General features: G+C 62.0%; 1 protein-coding gene across 1 annotated transcript in view; it reads left to right on the forward strand.

Moving 5' to 3' along the window:
* Positions 1-9672: 9672 nt before the first annotated feature.
* Positions 9673-18100, forward strand: part of SND1 (staphylococcal nuclease and tudor domain containing 1) — a 58809-nt gene continuing 50381 nt past the window's right edge. Inside the window, exons 1-5 of the mRNA XM_062492577.1 lie at positions 9673-9693; positions 9843-10142; positions 13678-13827; positions 15181-15301; positions 17846-18009. Coding sequence (XP_062348561.1) covers positions 9673-9693; positions 9843-10142; positions 13678-13827; positions 15181-15301; positions 17846-18009 — 756 coding nt within the window. The remainder of the gene's footprint in view (positions 9694-9842; positions 10143-13677; positions 13828-15180; positions 15302-17845; positions 18010-18100) is intronic.

The raw sequence follows: 18100 nt of genomic DNA on the forward strand, positions 1-18100 counted from the left end.
TTTCCCAGTAGATCCATGCCATAGTAACCAGTCCATACTACTATATGCATGCCACTGTCCCCACTCCTTCCCTGTAGATTCATGCCACAGCCCGCAGCTCATACCAGCGTATCCATCCCACTGTTCCCAGTGCTCACCATTACATCCATCCCACTGTCCCCAGCCCTTCCCAATGTATCCATCATACTGTCCCCAGCTGTTCCCAGTACATCCATCCCACTGTCCCCAGGTCTTCCCAGTACATCCATCCCTCTGTCCCAAGTCCATTCCAGTGAATCCATCCCACTATCCCCAGGTCTTCCCAGTACATCCATCCCTCTGTCCCAAGTCCATTCCAGTGAATCCATCCCACTATCCCCAGTCCTTCCCAGTAGATCTATGCCGCTGTCCCTAGCCCTTCCCAGTAGATCCATGCCACTATGCACAGTCCTTTGCAGTGCATCCATCCCACTGTCCCCAGCCATTCCCAATGCATCCATCCCACTGTCCCTAGCTCTTCCTTGTGCATCCATTCCACATTGCCTGCTGAGTCCTTCCCAGTATACCAATAGCAGTCTTCCCAGTCCTTACCAGTAGATCTAAGGCACAGTCACTAGTCCTTTCCAGTAGATCCATACCACTGTCCCCAGCCCTTCCCAGTAGATCCATGCCAGAGTCCGTAGGTCATCCCAGCCTATCCATCCCACTATCCCCTGTCCTCGCCACTACATCCATCCCACTGTTCCCGGCCCTTCCCAATGCATCCATCCCACTGTCCCCAACTCTTCCCAGTGCATTCTTCCCACAGTTCCCGGCCCTTCCCTGTAGATTGATCCTAGTGTCCCCAGGCCTTCCAAGTACATCCATCCCACTGTCCCCCGCTCTTACCCATGCATGCATCCCTCTGTCCCCAGCCCTCCCCAGTGCATCCATCCCAGTGTATCCATCCCAGTGTCCCCAGCCCTTCCCAGCAGATCCATCCCAGTGTTCCCAAGCCTTCCCAGTAGATCCATGCCATAGTCCCCAGTCCTACTCAGTATATCCATGCCACTGTCCCCAATTCTTCCCAGCAGATTCATGCCACAGTCCACAGATCATCCCAGCTTATCCATCCCACTGTCCCCAGTCCTTCCCAATGCATCCATCCCACTGTCCCCAGCCCTTCCCAGTAGCTCCATGCCACTGTCCATAGTCCTTCCCAGTACAACCATCCCACTGTCCCCAGCCCTTCCCAGTGCATCCATCCCACTGTCCCTAGCTCTTCCTTGCACATCCATCCCACTGTGCCTGCCCAGTCCTTCCCAGAACTTCCATACTACAGTTCCCAGTCCTTCCCAGTATATCTAAGGCACAGTCACTAGTCCTTCCCAGTAGATTCATGTCACTGTCCTTTGGCCTTCCCAGTAGATCCATGCCAGAGTCCGCAGGTCATCCCAGCCTATCCATCCCACTGTCTCCAGTCCTCACCAGTACATCCATCCCACTGTTCCCAGTCCTTCCCAATACATCCATCCCACTTTCCCCAGCCCTTCCCAATACATCCATCCCACTTTCCCCAGCCCTTTCTAGTGCATCCTTCCCATGTTGCCCAACCCTTCCCAGTACATCCATCCCACTGTCCCCAGCACTTCCCACTACATCCATCCCACTGTCACCAGCCCTTCCTTGTGGATCCATCCCACTGTGCCTGCACAGTCCTTCCCAGTAGATCCGTGCCACTGTCCCCAGCCTTTCCCAGTAGATCCATGCCAGTGTCCCCAGCTCATCCTAGTGCATCCATCCCACTGTCCCATGTCCTTCCCAATAAATCCATCCCACTATCCCCAGCCCTTCCCTGTGCGTACATCCCACTGTCCCCAGCCCTTCTCCGTAGACCCATCCCTCTGTCGCCACTCCTTCCCAGTGCATCCATCCCCCAGTCCCGATCTCTTCCCTGCCCATCCTTCCCACCTTCCTCCACCCTCCTGACTGCTGGCCATGGGTTCGAATCCCCTACCCTGCCTCACCCTCGGAATTCCCGGATTCTTCAGCAGGACTCACGCTGGGGATGCGGCTGCTGGCACAGATTCCCTCGACGTGCAGCTGCCGGCGGATCTGCCAGGCGAAGAGCCCAGGCTGCTCCAGCTTCAGCCTTGCGATTCTGGCCACCACGGCGGGGGTGGCCATGCGGGGTTTGCTTCCCCCCATAACCTTGGGCGCCACGTCCCCCGTCCGGTAGTAGCGGCCCAGGATCTTGCTGACGCAGCCATTGGACACCTGCGGACAAAACTTCAGCACGGGAGGAGGATTTGGAAGGGGAATGAGAGCCCCAGCCCCGGCCGGGTCGCACCTTGAGGCTGCGGGAGATGTCAGAGCTGCGGGCGCCGCTCTCCGCCAGCGCGATGATTCTCTGCCTCTTGCACGTGGGGAGGGGGCGGCCGTTCAGGAAGAGCCCCCCGAGCTGGTTCACCCCGCTGGGCCCTGGGGATCGGGATAGGGCTGAAGGGGAGCGGGGCGGCCGGTCCTGCCCTCGCGGCTTCCCAGGACAGCGCCGGGGCCAGGGGCGGTGGTGCTGAGGGGGTCTGGGGGCCTGGGGCTTGGGGGGCTCGATGCTGGGGGTGGGGGCAGACAGGGAATGGGCGCACCAGGAAGCAGGGGAAACAACGCATGGAAGACCACGGGGAGAATTTGGGAAGGTCAGGGGGGTGACAGGCTGGAGGGCTGGATGTCACCAGGGGCCGGGAGGAGCCTGCGGAGCCGCGGGTGAATCAGCCGGGACCCCGCGCCAGGAGCCGCCGCGTTCCTCACCTCGGTGTTGCATCGTGGAGAGGCTTCAAGGAGGGGGTGGGTGCCTGGGAATTCCCAGTGGGAGACGAGGGATGCCGGTGTCCAGGGCTCAGCCACCACCCTGCTGCGAGGAGAAAGGACAAGGCAGGAATCTTGGAGCAGAGGATGGAAACACTTCAGGGCAACTTGGGAAGTCCTCGCACTCCGGGCACAGCGCATAAAGACCCGGAAAAGGTCACAGGGCTCTGGAGATGCTCGGGAGACACCGGGAATGCTGCCTGTGCTGCCTGCACCGGGCAGCCACCGGCACGGGATGGAGCCGGCGTAGCCGAGCCCCATCCCCAGCTCCCGCAGAGCTTCCCTGGACACCCCACGGGGGACAGGGGGGGTCCCCACTCCGGCCCCGCCCCAGCTGAGTGCCGGGATCCACAGGGAACGGCGGGGTTCCCCCACCACCCTCCCAGACAGGAATTCCTTCCCAAGATCCCATCCATCCCTGCCCTCTGGCAGTGGGAAGCCATTCCCTGTGTTCTGTCCCTTCATTCCTTGTCCCCAGTCCCCCTGCAGCTCTTCTGGAGCTCCTTCAGGCGCTGGCAGGGGCTTTGAGCTCTCCCTAGAGCTCTCTCCTCTCCAGATGAACATCCCAGCTCCCCCAGCCTGGCTCCACAGGGTTTCCCGGCAGGATTCCCGCAGAGACACTGGTGCCAATGCCTTTCCTGCCGGGCATTGCTGGGCAGCGGCAGAGGTGCCACCGAGCCTGGCGGCTGCTGCTCCCCCCACGGCCTTGCCCGAGCCCCCAGTTTGCCTGGGATCTCACCAGGAACACCCTAAACCCACCCCCTAGACACCCCCAGCGTGAAGCTTTCCCTGCCACAGCCCCCAAATCCCACTGCGCCTCTTCCCTGCACAGCCCGAGGGAGTTGTTTGGCGATACCGACCCTCGGTGACATTCAGGAAAAGCGACATAAATCCAACAGCAGGGACAAGTCCGCAGGTGAACAGCAAAGCCGAGGTGCATCCCATCGCCCTCTGCTCAGAGAGGGATGCATCGCCCTGGAGCGCTGCACAGAGGCTGCTCCAGGAAGGAGGGAACAGGACACGAGTCCCATCGGGGGCCCGAGAAGCCCCCCCGGCATTCCCTGGCTTGGCCTGTGTTGTGCCCCGAGGTGAAACAAGGATTTCTTCCCGACGGGGAGCTGGGAGCATTGGGAAAGCCGAGCCGGGAGCCCTCGCTGCCTCCTGGATGGTGCCGAGGAGCCCTGAGCCCGGGATGAGCTTGGCCTCTGTGCAGCACAGGGACCAGGAGCCAGCGGGGACCGAGCCGGAGCTGGGAACTCCCGGGGACCCCAAAGCTTCTCCAGGTCAGAACGCGTTCACCATCAATTCCTACACCGAATTCCTGAAGCTTTTCCCCGCAGGGAAAGATGCTCGAGAGAGCGGCAATGCCCGGAGCCGCGCAAGGAGGTACCTGTGGAGCCTCAGAGGAGCCGGACCGGATCGTCCCGGGAGCCGGGCGGGCGCTCAGTGCCGGCAGCGGGGCCGTGATGTCACGGCAGGAGGGAGAGGAGGACGGGGAGGAAGGGGCGGCCCGATGTAACCGCGCCCAGAACACGCGCCAGCACACGGGGGGCTCCAGCGGGACTCAGGGGCTCTCGGGGCCCCCCTGGGCCGGGCACGGAGTCGGTGCCGGGTGAGCGCAGGTGTTTCAGCACCTGCGGCCGGCGGACAGCACGGCCCCGCTGCGTACCCGCGCCCCGGAGCATCCCCGGGGATCTCCGGCCGGAGCCCCCCGAGGGGCTTCGCTCCCGCGTCTGTCCCGCAAAACAAACAGGGACATATGGGATTCAATCATAAATCCAGATTCGCTTTTATTACATCGATTTAATTTATTTTGGGTGCTGAACAAATAGAAGGCGGCCCCCGGCGTGGTGGCTGGGCCCCGGCGGGGACTCCCCGGTGTGTTCCAGCAGAGGAACCGGCACAGATGGCCCCTTCTTGGAAGATTAAAAAAAACCCCAACGTTGTAAACCTTTCAAGTAAAATATTTGAAGAGCAAATATTAGCCAGCGAGGAGCCCATCACCGTGGCCCTCCGCGCCCGGCCCCGCGAGTCATCCAGCGTTATTTGCACCCCGGCCCCGGCCCCCGGGCTCCGCACAACTGCACGCCTTTGGAAAATACCATATGCTCCGAATTACATATTAACCACAGCCCTGCGGGGCCCGGGCCCGGCTCCGGCCCCCGGGGAGCCGCCGCGCTACCCCCCCGCCGCCCCCGGGGCGCCCCGGCTGTCCCACACCCCGCACTAGGGTTCGGGTTCCGGCGGCGCGGGGAGCGCCGGCAGCCAGAGCTGGGCCCCCCTCCGCTCCGTCCCGGCCGCCCGGGACCCCCCCCGCTCCGTCCTGGCTCTGGGGGAGCCCCCGTGGAGTCCCCGGGCCGGGCCAGCCCCGTGCGTAACGCGGCCGCGGGGAGCGGAGCGCGGGGCTCGGCACGGGGCTTGGGGATCCGGGCCCGGCCCTGTCCCCCTGTCCCCGGGCCCGGGCGGGGGGCGGCGCGGGGGGCTCCGGGTCGGTCCCGGAGCGGCGGGGCTCCCACCGGGGCTGTGCGCGCTAGGAGCGGGCGCGCCGGGCTCCGGAGCGCACGGCCCCGGCTGGCGCCTCGGCGCTGCCGGGCCAGCCCCGCGGTGCCCTGAAGGCGGGAGGAGCCCCCAGAGCCGCCCGATGCTCGGGGAGCCCGGGGGAACCCCGCGGGCCCCGGCGGGAGGAGGAGGCGGCGGGCACAGGGCAGTGCGTCCCTGGCGCGGCTCGGGCGCGGAGGCTGCTGCGGCCTCGGGCACCGGAAAACCGGGACGGGGAGAGGCAGGAGGAGAGCGGAGGAGAGGGGCAGAGAAGGGGAGGGGGAGATGTGGAGAGGGGGAGATGTGGGGAGGTGGAAAGAGAGATGAACACATGGAGAGGAAAGACGGAGACAGAGATGGAGAGAGGGTGAAATGGAGAGGTAGAGACGTGGAGAGTTGGAGTCAGGAAGAGACAGGGAGAAGGAGAAGTGGGGACGGGAGATATGGGGACATGGAGAGGAGAGGTAGAGAGCCACAGATGGAGAGGTGGTGAAAAGGATAGATGGAGAGGAGGAGATGAGAGGAGGAGAGATGGAGACATAAAGACATGGAGAGGTGAAAAGACAGGTGGAGAAACGCTAAAATGGAGAGGTGGAGAGATGGAGACCGAATTATGGAGACACGGAAAGGCGGAGAGGTGAGGGTGCAAAGACATGGGATGATGGAGAGGTGGGGAAAGGAGAGGTGGAGAGGGGTGGAGGGGTAATCAGGGAGATCGGAGAGGTACAAAGGCAAAGCTGGAGCGGTGGAGACAGATTTGAAGACGTGGAGGTGGGAACAGAGCTCTGGAGAGGTGTAGGGAAGATCCAGGATACACCGCGGCAGCTGCAGTTGTGCTTCTGCGAGCTTCCCCTGCTCCTCAGGGAAGAGCTTTTGCAGGGATTTTGGGGATGCTGAGCGTCCCAGGGACGGTGTGGGGATGCTTCCCTTGGAAAGGCCATGAATGCTGGGCAGGCTGGGCTTTCAGCAGCTGGCACACGATGGCTCTGCCCTCGCGGCCCGGGAATGCCGTCACACAGTAGGGGATGCGGGGGAGGGGGGGGGGGGGGGGGGGCGCCCGAGTGTCCCCTTATGCTTCCTCCCTGGTCACTCCAGCTGGAGCTGGGAGGAAGGAAAGAAGGGACAGAGGGGACAGAAGGGACAGAAGGAAAAGAAGAAGCCGGTCCCCACTGTCCCCAAGCAGGATCAGGCACGTGTTGTGGTCCCCGGGGGCTGTGGGAGGAGCACAATGCTCCGGTGTCCCAAAGGAGGGCGTGTCCCAGGAAAGGCGCTCATGGCAGCGGCTCAGCAGGGAGGGGGTGTCCCCCAGGCTCTGTCGGGGACTTTGCAGGGGACCGGGATCCAACTGAGTGGATCCATCATCTTCTCCTTCACCTTTGTCTCCATCTCCATTTCCATCTGCTTCTTCATTCCTCTTTCCATCTTTATTTTTGCTTCCATATTCTTTTCCGTCTTTGTCTCCATCTCCATCCATATTTTGTCTCCATCTTTGTATCATTTTCCCCTCCTGTTTTCATCTCTGCTCTTATCTCCATCTCATCTCCTCTTCCACTCCCAGACCATCTCCATCTCCATTCCCAATCCCATTCCCCACCTCCATTCCTGTTTCCATCCCATGGATCTCCATCTCCACCTCTGTGTCCCTGGGCTGTTCCAGTGGGAGGAGCCAGGAGAGCCCCGTGCCAGACCCGGCCGTGGCTCAAGGACCATTCCCTCTCCAGTGTCCCATCCCTGATCCCACCCACCATGTCCAGAAGGATTTTACCCTCTGCAGATGGTGTCACTCCAGGGTGTGGTGAGCCCCCTCCCTGCCTGGGAGCCAGGGACAATGGATCCCCGTCCCCATTCCATGCTGACACCAGGACCAGGAGTGTGCTGGGGACTGGGTTCTTAGAGCTGGGAAGGGACACAGGGAAGTGATGGGACCCCACAGGGACAATGGGTGAGGAGCTGGCAGGAAGGAGGGGACCCGCACTGCCAGAGGAGTAACAGCAGCACTGCTCAGGAATGGGACACGGGGTGGCACAGGAACAGGGACAAGGAGAGGGTGGAACTAGGATGTGGAGGGACATGGGAACAGCGACATGGAGGGACATAGGAACAGGGACAGACACAGCACCAGGGACATGGAAGGACGTGAGAACAGGGACATGGAGAGGTTGGAACAGGCACGTGGAGGGTCATGGGAACAGGCACATGGAGAGGGTGGAATAGGGACGTGGAGGGGATGGAACACGGACACAGAGGTGTACAGGAACAGGGAATGCTATTGTCACAGGAGATTTCCACAGCAAGGCAAAGCTGCCAAAGCGCCATAGCTCATTCCTGGGATTTGGTCTGGAATTCAGTGTTTGCAGTCTCTGAGTGGCACTGGCAGGAGCGGCAGAGCCCCCATCCCACAGGGAACATCTGCCAGCGCCTCAAAGGAGCCAGGTCTCAGGCTGCGCACAGGGACGGCTGCTGGGATAAGGGGATTTGGGGATTGCCATCCTTTGCCATTATGGTGCTCCACACCCAGCTCCCGGTGTTCCCTGTCCTCATCCCAGCTCAGACCTGGCTCCCAGAGGGCAAAGGGACAAGGTGAAGCTCCCAGGGAATATACTCAGCATTCTCATCTCTGGCTGGGCAGGACATTTGGGCTGGGAGCACCTGGGACAGTGGGAGGTGTCCCTGCCTTGGCAGGAGTGGCACTGGAGGGGCTCTGACGTCCCTTCCCACCCAACCATCCCAGGATTCCCTGATTTCCCTCCCTCTGTCGCTCCTTTCTGCACGTCCACGGCTGTTTTGCACCATTCTGGCTTTCTCCCCGCAGAAGGTTGCCCTGCTCCTCGCTGAGCACTAGAAGGTCTGGAAAATCCCATTCTTTCCTCCTGCAGAAAGCACAGGTGGAAGTTAAGAGCCCAGATGACTCAGCCAACCAAAAAAACAGTTTATCCCCACGTTCCCACCTACAATTTCACTTTCTTTTCCATCAAAAGAAAGTAAAATCCATCAAAATGATGATTATTGAAAGATTTGGGCCAAATGAGGCAATACGGGGGCTTGAAGGCATCCTCCCTATTGCCTCTGACAGGACGCAGGGCAAGATGGGACAGTGACATGATGAGGAGTGGGCCCAGAAATTCCATGAATCAGGATAATGGAGCTACTTTTCCATGTTTTTGGGCAGAGATTTCCCGCCCCGAAAAGGGGGCTAAATACTAAAAACGAGGGAAAAAAAACCCGTGGAAATTAATAAATTATTATCAAAGGGCTGGAGCAGGGAGATCAGAAGTTGGGAGGTTGAGGTAAGTAGGGAGAGAGCAGGAAGATGATTCCTAATGGACTGGGAGACTTTGGCACAGCCAGGGCAGTAAAACCCTGGAGCGGGACCCTCTGGAAAAGGGGCGAGGGCTGCACCGGGAGCCGCGCGGGGGACACAAACCACGGGGTGAACACACATGGGAAAAACCTCGGAAACACGCGGAAAAACTTCAGAATCACGGGGGAAACCTCTGAAACACGGCGCCTCCTGAGGCGGGGGTGGGCAGGAGCGGGTGGGATCTGCCCCAGGGCGATCCGATCCCCCCCAGGTGTGCTCTGATCCCTCTCAGGTGCGCTCCGATCCCCCCCACCCCTGCGGGTCACGGGTCCCTGCATTCCCAGCCCGACCTGCGGCGCCGGTGCCGCTCCGTTCCCATTCCCATTCCCTGCATTCCCTCCGTGGCCACCGCAATCGTCTCCTGTCACCCACAAGTGACACGGCTCCGCTCGGGGCTGGAACAGGCGACACCAGGAGTAACACCGGGAGCATCCCGAACGTCTCCCAAGGGGCGGGGGCTTGTCCGGGGGGGTGACACAGGACACGGCGGGAGTGAACCCCCGCTCCGGGCTGGGGACACTCAGGAACGGGAGGGATCCCTAGAGTGATGGGCAGTGTCCGTGTTCCCTGCTGGCGTCCTCTGCCAGCACTGGTGGCACTGGGTGACCTCAGGTGCTACAGGCCACCTCACCTGGCGCTGCCACTGTCCCCGGTCCCCTCGCAGAACGCGGGTGGCCCCGGCAGCGTGGGGTGTCTATGAGCGGGGATGGTTTGGAGTGCGGGATGGGAGCGACCCCCGGGCATCGGGACCGTCCCTGCCAGCGTCCCTAAACCAGCCACGGCTGGGTGCGCCACTTTCACCCCAAACCCGGGGCCGTGATGGGCTAGGGTCCCCGGTTCTCCCCTGGGGACCCCCAAACCCATGCCGAGTTCGGGATCCCAGCTCTCGCCAGCTTCACCGCGCGCGCCGGTGACGAAAGGGGGCGTGCCCTCATAAAAACCGCCCCTCGATGACGGAAGGGGCGTGCCCAGTGAGGGCCCGCCCCCGGCGCGGCGCGAGGCCACGTGTGCGCGCGGGCGGCCTTTGCCGACGTGTCCCTGGCGCCGCGCGCCCCGGAAGTCCCGCCCCTCCCGCGCGCCGGGCTGGGCGGAGCCTCGCGGGCCGTGACGTCACTCTCAGCGTGCCACCATTGGCCGAGGCACCGGGGGACGGACCGGCGGGCGCGGCGGGAACGGCCTCCCGTTGGCCGCCGGCCGCGCAGGGGGAGGAGCCGTGCGGAGGCCTCGCCTCCCCGCCCAGGCCCCGCCCCGCGGTCCCTTCCGCGCTCGCCCCGGGCCCCGCCGCGCTCCCGCCGCTCCTGCCCGGCCCGGCCCGATCCGGTTCCTCCGCCCGCCCGGCCCCGCTATGGCCTCCGCGGCCAACCCCGGCCAGGGCGGTTCCGCGCCGCCACCCGTCGTCCAGCGCGGCATCGTCAAGATGGTAAGGGCAGTGCCCACCACTCCCCGCACCGACCCCGCGGCTCGCCGGTGACCGGGGAACTCCATCTCCCGCAGACTCCTCCGGGGCTCGAGACCCCGCTCGGCTCCCCGCCTCCCTTCCCGGTAACCGGGAGTCTGTCCGCTCGCCGCCCGGTGCTCGCGTCCCTCAGCCCGCTGCAGCCCCTCCGGTGCTCCCGGGCCCTTTCCGCGGCCGTTGCTGACCCGTTAGCACCCGCAGCCCGCAGACCCCTTAATGCACCCCGGGATCGCCCTGCAGGCCGGGTCCACCATGCTGTCCCGGAACCGGGCACTGCACGGTCCCGGTGCCGTCCCGGCTGCTGGGATGGTGCAGGAAGAACTTTGGGTCCCGGGGCCGGAGCCGGTGGTTCTGCTCCGCTGCCGGTGACCCCCAGGGGTTGTGGAGCAGCCGGCCCGCGGGACCACCGGCAGCGGGGCCGTTCCGGGGGTGCTTCACGCGCTCCGCTCGCTCTCGTTCCCGGGGCATCCCCGCGGGGCGGAGAGGAGGGACGGCACCCCCGAGTCCTCGGCCGGGTCCCCGTCGCGCAGAGCGCGGGATGAGGTCGCCGGGAACGGTCCCCGAGTTCGCTGTGTCAGGTCCCCACGTGTGCCGTCAGCGGGGCCCGGGAGAGCGAAGGTCGGGTTCAGTTCCGGGCGCAGGGTCCTCATCCTGTGTTCCATCCCGTGTCCCCTCCCGGTGCCTGTCCCGCCCCAGCCCGTTCCCTGCCGTGTCCCCGGACCCCCCAGATTCCTGTGCACGAGTCCGGGTGTATCTGGGGGTCTCAGCTCACCCCTTTACTTGTTCCTGGGGTGTCACTGCAGCCTGGAGCCTGTGGCAGCGGTGGGGACAGGGCTGGGGACAACGGGGTGTGCACCCTGGGGGTCTGGGGATGCATGATGAGGATCTAGGGATGGATCCCAGAGGGTTGGGGATTGACTCTGGAGGTCGGGACAGGCACTGGGGGTCCGAGTGGAGGTTTGGGAACGGATGCTGGGGGTTGGGATGGACACCGAATCTGGACACTGGGGGGGGTTCATGGTCAGACATCGGGGGCTTGGGGATACCGGAGGTCTGCTCTGGAACCATCCCTGTGCTGTGTGTTACTGGTGATGAGAAGATGGGCTGCTGCCACCCTGCCCTGGCTCCTGCCCAACCTGCAGGTTTTGGGATGCTCAGGAAAACCCTCACCTGGCCCGGATCCATGCATGGGGATGTGGATCCACAGCAGGATTTTGGGGAGGATTTTGGACTCTGCTGGCTGGGAGGCTGCTGTGCCTGGCAGTGCCCTGTGCCCCACACCTCGGGATGTGCTCTGTGATCCCCTCCCAGGCCAGCCAGCCCAAAATTCCCCCGGGAGAGAGGTTGGTCCTTGGCACGGGACTGGTGCCAGCCACGTGCTCTGCTGTGGTTCCTGTCACAGCTTTGAGGTTTTTGGGGTTTTTTGCACCTTCCTGTTGCAATCACAGTGTGTCTCACTGGAATCACAGTGGGATGACAGTGGGATGGTTTGAGAGCAGGAGTTTGGGAGCAGGACCAGGACAAAGGACTGGGATGAAAAGCAGGAATTTTCCTCCTGCTCCTCTCAAGATTTTTAACCCTTTGTGCCCCACAAGGGTGGGCACAAGGGTGGACGTACCAGTGCTGTCCCCTCTGGTGCTCTAGAGCCACCTCAGCAGCATGAGTTGGGTCTGTGCACCCCGTGTGCCAGTGCCATATTCTGTCTCTTTTCCAGGCTGGATTTAAGCTGGTTTAAGCCCAGATTTCTCTGACTGAGCACTTAGTGGGACAGAGGGGACCTGGGATGACTTTTGCTGGCAGGGTGGGACAGTGACACCTGGGTGCTTGGGGCAGTGTTCCCATCCCATTGCAGTCCCGGGAGTAGTTCCCCAGGTGGTATCCTGACAGCCACATGTGTAGGTGACAAACAGGAATTGTGGCCACTCCATGGGGTCACAGCGGTCTGGAGCCAGGATGGCATGTCCCTGCAAAGCACTGCAATGACCCTGGAACACAGAGCAGCTCCACCAAGGATACCACCCCAGGATCCAGGGCTGGTGTTGGCCATTGAACAGAGCAGCTCCAGCATCCCCTGGCGTCCCCGTGCCCTATAAATTAAAGATTAAGGTTAATTACAGCCATGAAACCTCTAAGTCCTTAAGCACAGAGCACTGAGCCTTTGCTGGGATCACTCCAGGTGTGGCAATTCCCGGTTGCTCCTGTGGCATTCTGGGCTCTGCCAGAAAGAGAGCAGAAGGGAAGGTGCAGGGGGCACCCAGGCCCTCGGGATGGGCTCAGGGTAGGGGGACATAGTGTCCTTAGGCTTGGAGCCGGGCTGGCTCTGGTGATGGAATGGAGCTGGAGGGATTTGGGATCCCTGCTTGCACCCCTGGGGATTACGGGTGCTGGGGAACCAGGGCAGGTGCTGGAACCTGATCCTGAGGCTGGATCCAGAGATTTGGGGGTGGGGACAGGGAGATCTCTGGGAATAGGAAGATCCCCAGGAAGAGGGAGATTCCCAGGAACAGGGAAATCCCCAGGAACAGGGAGATCCCTGGCTCACTCTGGCTGCTGGCCCTGAGCCCAGCCCTGCTGTGGGAGCTGGGACTGTGCCATGCCAGGGGATGTGGGGGCTGGAGGTGTGAGGGATCCCTGGCAGGGCAGTTGGGATTGTCTGGGGGTGCCCAGCTCGGGGCTCTTAGCAGCCAAAGCTGTGCCAGGACATCCCAGGTGGACTCATCTGGAGAGCACCAGGAGTGAATTTTGGATTATCCAAATGCTCCTTGGTGTTGTGTGTGCATGGAGGTGACCCCATGTCCAGGTGTGTTGAGCTCTGAGGGACCCCCAAATCCCTCCAGTGCCACCCCTGCCATGGCAGGGACACCTCATTGTCCAGCCTGGCCTTGGGCACTGACAGGGATACAGGGGCAGCCACAGCTGCTCTGGCAATTCCTGCCCAGCCAGGAATTCCAAATTCCCAAGATCCCATCCATCCCTGCCCTCTGGCAGTGGAAGCCCCTCCCTGTGTCCTGTCCCTCCATGCCTTATCCCCAGTCCCTCTGCAGCTCTCCTGGAGCCCCTTCAGGCCCTGGCAGGGGCTCTGAGCTCTCCCTGGATCCTTCTTCTGTCCCGGTGAGTCCCTCCAGCTCTCCCAGCCTGGATCCCTGGGCACTGAGGGGCTGAAGCCCTGGAGCAGCTCCAGGGCCTCCCCTGGTCTCTCCAGCAGCTCCAGGTGCTGTTGCTGTGTCCCCAGGGCTGGGGCAGCTTTGCAGGTGGGTTCTCACCTGGGCACAGGGGCAGGTTCCCCCTTCCCTGCTGAGCACGGATTTTTGGCTCCATCCCACATCTCCAGCTGGGACAGCTCCCAGCTCTGTGACACTCAGCGTTCCCGAGTCCTGGACACGTCTGGAATTCTTCTGTGTCCCTGCAGCATCACATCCCTTTGCTCACCCCGTCCCCCCTCCCCCGCTGTCACCACGTCGCCCAGGGGACCCTGGGTGACCCCTCGTTGTCCCCGCAGGTGCTGTCCGGCTGTGCCATCATTGTGCGGGGCCAGCCCCGGGGGGGTCCCCCCCCCGAGCGCCAGATCAACCTCAGTAACATCCGCGCGGGCAACCTGGCTAGGCGTGCGGCTGCCAACCAGCCCGACGCCAAGGACACCCCGGACGAGGTGGGTGCTGGTCCCTGTACATCTGTGGGGGACAGGAGGGGCCCCCATGGCTGGCTCTGCTGTGGGATACGGGGTGGAACAACCTGGGAAGGGTCCAGGGGTTCCAGCCCACCAGTGTGAGTTTGGGGGGAATTTTCTCCCTCTTTGCACCTTGATGTGCAGGATGGGAATGGCATCGTGTGGGGGGGGGGGGGGGGGGGCACACGGGGTGATTTGGGGAACAGGTGGGTGGTTTGGGGCATGGGGAGTGGCTGTTTTGGGGCATGGGGGATGGTTTGGGACTCAGGATGGTTTGGGGCACAGTGGGTGTTTTGGGGCACAGTGGTTGTTTTGGGGCACATGGGGATGGTTTGGGCCATATGGAGGATGGTTTGGGGCACAGGGGGTGTTTTGGGGCACACACAGATGATTTGGGGCACATGGGGATGATTTGGAGGCATGGGGGTTGGTTTGGGACGTGGTGTGTCTGTTTTGGGGCACACAGGGAATGGTTTGGGGCACGTGGGGTGGCTGTTTTAGGGCATGGGGATTGTCTGGTGCACATAGGGTGTTTTGGGGCACACACAGGGTGGTTTGAGGGATGGTTTGGGGCACACAGGGAGTGGTTTGGGACACACGGGGGGTGGTTTGAGGGATGATTTGGAGGCACAGGAGTTGGTTTGGGGCATGTGGGGTGGCTGCTTTGGGGCACACGGGGGATGCCTTGGGGGCACACAGGGATGGTTCGGAGGCATAGGGGTTGGTTTGGAACACACGGGGATGATTTGGGGCATAGGGGTTGGTTTGGAGCCCATGGGCATTGTTTTGGGGCACACAGGGGATGTTTGGGGGGATGGTTTGGGGCAAATGGGGCGGTCCCGGAGCCGCAGGGCCCGGCCCCCCCCCTCCCGCGGGCCGGGGGCGGTGGGAGCAGGGCTGGCAGATAATTGCTCTCCTTGGGGAGTTTTGTCTTCCAAACAGCCTCTAAATGTCACTCTTTGCCAAAGTGACGCCTGTCAGCTCCGCTAATTGTTTATGAGCGCGTCATGTTCCCACCTCCGGCCGCGCTCCCGCCCACCCGCCCCGCTGGAGCGGGGATGAGCTCCGGGAATACATTCGGAACCTCCTGTGCCCAGGCCGATGCTCCCGGCCGGGCTCATCCCCTTCCCTTCCAGCCCCAGGAGTTCCCGGGAAGGAGCCATCAGTGCATCCCTGGGAATTGGGGATGCCCCGGCAGCTTTTCTGCACTCAGCTCGATTTTGGGGTCGCTCTGTGGGGGTGTTTCTGCCGAGGAGTTGGTTCCTAGCGGAACATTCCTGGGGAATTTCCGGGGAATTCGGGACCCTCGGGCTCAGGGCGTTTCCCTCCCGGCAGCCCTGGGGCTTCCCGGCTCGAGAATTCCTGCGGAAGAAGCTGATTGGGAAGGAGGTGTGCTTCACTGTGGAGTACAAGACCCCACAGGGCCGGGAGTACGGCATGGTCTACCTGGGAAAAGGTGAGTCTGGGGTGGTTTACCTGGGAAAAGGTGGAGTGTGGATGTTGTACCTGGAAAAAGGTGGGTCAGGGATGGGTTACCTGGGAAAAGGTGGATTTGGGGTGGGTTGCCTGGGTAAAGGTGAGTGTGGGATGGTTTACCTGGGAAAAGGTGGAGTGTAGATGTTTTACCTGGGAAAATGTGGGTCTGGAGGGAAAAGGTGTGTCCAGGATGGTTTATCTGGGAAAAGGTGGATTTTGGATGCAGCACTTGGGGAGGTTTGGGGTGGGTTGGATGTGCCCTCAGCAAGAGGATGCCTGCTTGTTTTTCCATTACTTTTTCCATGGCCCCCCAGCTTTTCCTAGGTTCCCACAGCCCCAGCCCTGCTCTCTCTGCTCTGGGAGCTTTCCTGGGCTCAGCCTGGAATGTCCTAAGCGAAAATCCAGCTGGACAATCACCTTTTGGGGGGCTGGAGTGGGAGAGTAGAGGTGTTGGGACACACTGTTGCAGCAGAAAGATGGATTCCCACTTTTCCATGGATTCCTAGTTTGCCTGGTGTTGGGGAGCCCCAGTAGGGACTGGAGGGGTTGGATGCCCTCAGCCCCACATCCCTGTGGACTCGGCTGTTTTCCATGTGGGAATGGACTGGAAAGGGGCAGTGGGTGCTCCAGGTGTGCTCCCTGTGGCAATCAGAGCCTTTCCAGAGATTTCCATGGCACTCAGAGCCTTTCCATGGCACTCCCATGGCACTCAGAGCCTCTCCATTGCACTCAGGATCTTTCCCAGAGCAGCAACAGGGATCAGCTCATCCAGCCAGACTTGCTGATGTCCCAGGCTGATCTCGAGGCCAGCAGGATGGAGCAGAGGGCTCTACCTGGAGGGAAGGGGGCCCAGGATGGGGAGCAGAGGCTCCTTGAGGATCCATGGCATGGCTGGGGAGCCCAGGATCGCCACTGGCTCCAGATCCCAGAGGATCAGCAGCATGTCCCTGGCTCCAGGGAAGGCTGAAGTTCCCTCCTTGGAGGTTTCTGGCCTCAACTGGATGTGGCAGTGCCTGCTTGGAGCCCTTCCAAGCAGCCCCTTGCTGTTCCCAGGCCATCCCAGAACTGAATTTCCATTGCTGCTCCATCCTGGCACGGTGCAGGAACTTCTCCTGTGTCCCTGTGGGGAGCACAAGACCCCACAGTGCCCAGGCTGCCCGGGGTGCTGCCAGGTCCCACAGATCCCTGGATGTCAGTATTACCTCTGTGCTCCAGGAGTGTTTGGACAACAAATACGGTGGGATTTTCGGATGTCCTCACTAGAGCCAGGATCTGGATTGATGATCCCTGTGGATCCCTTCCCACTCAGGGTATTATCCATGATGCATTCCTGAGCTCCCGGTGTGCTGGAGGACTGGAAAGGCCTTTGGGATGGGCATCCCCTCCTGTAGAGGGAGGGATTGGGATCCAGAATTGTTTTGGTTAAGAAAGACCCCAAGATCCAAGGACGCCGAATCCAATGTTTGATCTGAGCCTTGGATTTGCGGAGTTGCTGCTCTGCCCTCCCCCTGAGCCACCCTCCAGCCTGCACCATCCTGGAGTGCAGGGAATAAAGCTGGGAAGGGTTTGGCTGTTGGCTCCTTCCGGGACCTCTCCTGGTGCCATCCCCATCCCTGCTCCAGCCCAGCATGGAATAGCGCATGTGGGAGAAATGAGGCAGAAAATGTTTACTGATGAAGTTTGTCAGAGTTTAAACACCATTAATGTGGGAATGCTGTGACAGATTCCCTGCGGCAGCTCCCAAATGGGGAGGGATGGGCAGGATGGAAAATGGGAGCTCTGCAGAGGGATGGGGACAGACTGGATCCATGGCATGAGGCCAGCAGGGTGAGGGACAGCCAGGCCAAGTGGCAGGTGCTGCCCTGGGGATACCCCGAACCCCTGGAACGCTCCAGGCTGGGGCAGAGGGGCTGCAGAGCTGGGAAAGACCCTGGGGTGCTGCGCCAGCGGTTGGACACGAGCCCGGGGTGGCCAAGGGGGCAGGAGGCCGATGGCCCCGGGCTGTGACAGCCCCAGGGTGGGCACAGCCCCAGGGCAGGGACTGTCCCCTGTGCTGGCCCTGCTGAGAGACCCCCTGGAATCCTGGGGCAGCTCCAGGCCCCTCCCAACAGGAGAGCCCTGGAGGGGCTGGAGAGTGTCCAGGGAAGGGAATGGAGCTGGGAGGGGGCTGTGGGAGCTGGGAAAGGGGCGCAGCCTGGAGAAAAGGAACCTCAAGGGGGGAGCTTGTGGCTCTGCACAGCTCCCTGACAGGAGGGGGGTTGGACTCTGCTTCCAGGGAACAGGGACAGGAGCAGAGGGAACGGCCTCAGGCTGGGCCAGGGGAGGCTCAGGGTGGGCATCAGCAGGAATTTCTCCATGGAAAAGGTGGTCAGGGATTGGCAGGGGCTGTGCAGGGAGCCTAGGCTGGGGGCAGTGATGTCCATAGGGAGTTCTGGGCTTGTTCCATCCCTGCTTACTTAGGATCACTGGGAATGCTGCCTCATTCCCGTGTCCCTCCAGCTCCTCTCACCCTTCTCTCTCACAGACACCAGTGGGGAGAACATTGCTGAGTCCTTGGTGGCCGAAGGACTAGCTTCTCGGCGGGAGGGCATCCGAGCCAACAAGTATGTGCACAGCTCCCACCCCAATCCTGATCCCAATCCTCATCCCCATCCTGATCCTGATCCCCATCCTGGGCTGCTGCTATGGGCATGGAGCCCTTGGAGCCCTTGGATCCCTTGGCTCTGGGGGCCCAGGCCCTGCTCCTTGGCTCCAAAGGCACCCACATTCCACTTGGGGT

This window comes from Cinclus cinclus, chromosome 4, assembly GCF_963662255.1.
Source record: "Cinclus cinclus chromosome 4, bCinCin1.1, whole genome shotgun sequence".
Taxonomy (NCBI): Eukaryota; Metazoa; Chordata; class Aves; order Passeriformes; family Cinclidae; genus Cinclus; species Cinclus cinclus.